This window comes from Acyrthosiphon pisum, chromosome A1 (assembly GCF_005508785.2).
Source record: "Acyrthosiphon pisum isolate AL4f chromosome A1, pea_aphid_22Mar2018_4r6ur, whole genome shotgun sequence".
Lineage (NCBI taxonomy): Eukaryota > Metazoa > Arthropoda > Insecta > Hemiptera > Aphididae > Acyrthosiphon > Acyrthosiphon pisum.
In genome coordinates, this window is record NC_042494.1 from 37,954,551 (window position 1) to 37,955,979 (window position 1,429).

General features: G+C 27.2%; 1 protein-coding gene across 1 annotated transcript in view; it reads right to left on the minus strand.

The window, feature by feature from the left end:
* Positions 1-597: 597 nt before the first annotated feature.
* The window catches only part of LOC103310202, a 19,259-nt gene continuing 18,427 nt past the window's right edge, over positions 598-1,429 (minus strand). The window contains 1 exon segment of the mRNA XM_029486215.1: positions 598-852. Coding sequence (XP_029342075.1) covers positions 792-852 — 61 coding nt within the window. The 3' untranslated portion in view covers positions 598-791.

Consider the following 1,429-nt stretch of genomic DNA (forward strand, 5'->3'; position numbering starts at 1 on the left):
CGTAAACATCGGCTCTTCCGGTGAAACCTAGTTAGATTGACAGGTATTTTTTTGAATTATTACAAACGATTAGATTATTACGTAGGTACATAATAACCAAAATGTGGAAAAAATCACAAAATACAAAAAAACCTTGAAATATGCATTAAGTATACAAATTAAGACTGCGTCAGAATTCGAGAGATTGTAGATAATTCAAATTTGTACCTGATTTAGCAATTATTGGATCATTCAGTAAAAACATGCAAATGCATGAATTTCTGGATTTTATTCAGTTAGGAATATTTTTACTTTTATTTAAATACTATCAAATCTGAATTCCATAATTCACGTATTTAGTGGTAGTCGCGATAACGGAGGGTAGCCGTGGGTGGTAGTCACGATAATAGCTGTAGTCTATTATCTATATTCTATTACTGTAGTCTCATATAACAGGAAAGTACTTAAGTACCGTTTTGGTAGTCTTAGATAACATGATTGTAATGTTGTCAAAAACAAGGTAGTCTTGTATAACAGGAAAGTACCCGTATTTCTATAAGATAAGTTTATAGAATTTTCAATTATTATTCAACAATGAACAAATAAAAAAAAAAAACATATTGTTAAAAAACTTTATAAATTAAATATTACAATAAGAAAAGTCTATACAATATATTCATAAAAATAGTGTTGTATATGGGGCATGGGGTGATTTGTTTAACGCGAACCACAGATGATCTAAATAACACAATAGTGTATTACATTAAATTAATCATTCCAATTAAATGTTAAACCTCTTATTAATCACACAATTATAAAGATTTATCATAATATTTTTTTTGAGCTCGTTGAAATGCTTCAATTATTGCAGTTCTATAAACAAAAAAAAAAATCATAAAATTATTAAAAAACTTTCATTCTCAAATAAATGTTTAAAAAAAGAAAACCACAAAAAGGTGGGTAAGTGGATGTCGCTTTGCTGTACAGTAGGTTACAAGTGGGTCACTGTATAATGGATAGTATTAAATTTGAATTCAATGATATAATAATATCACTGTATAAGAAAAACGATTCTGAGCGGAGACGGTTTGTCAGTCTAGGTATTAGACATACCCATTATAGGTATACTTATCTATAGTATTAAAAAAAAATTGACCTATAATAGGTATCAATAATGTATCAATAATAAAATTAAATTAATAATCATATCACGATATCCACTAGGTAACGCGTTATACATCAACAATAAATCGTGGCAGTGTCATAGATATATAATAGTATACTTTAGAAGTTTCAGTACCCACAAATAATATTATACAGTCACAAAAAAATAACTAAAATAGTTATTCCAGGTTTTTAATATATAATTTCGTCCAAATTTGAACCTAAAATGACTATAAAATAAACTGTGCTTATGTATTTCCTAAATTTTGGTAACAGAATTAAATAT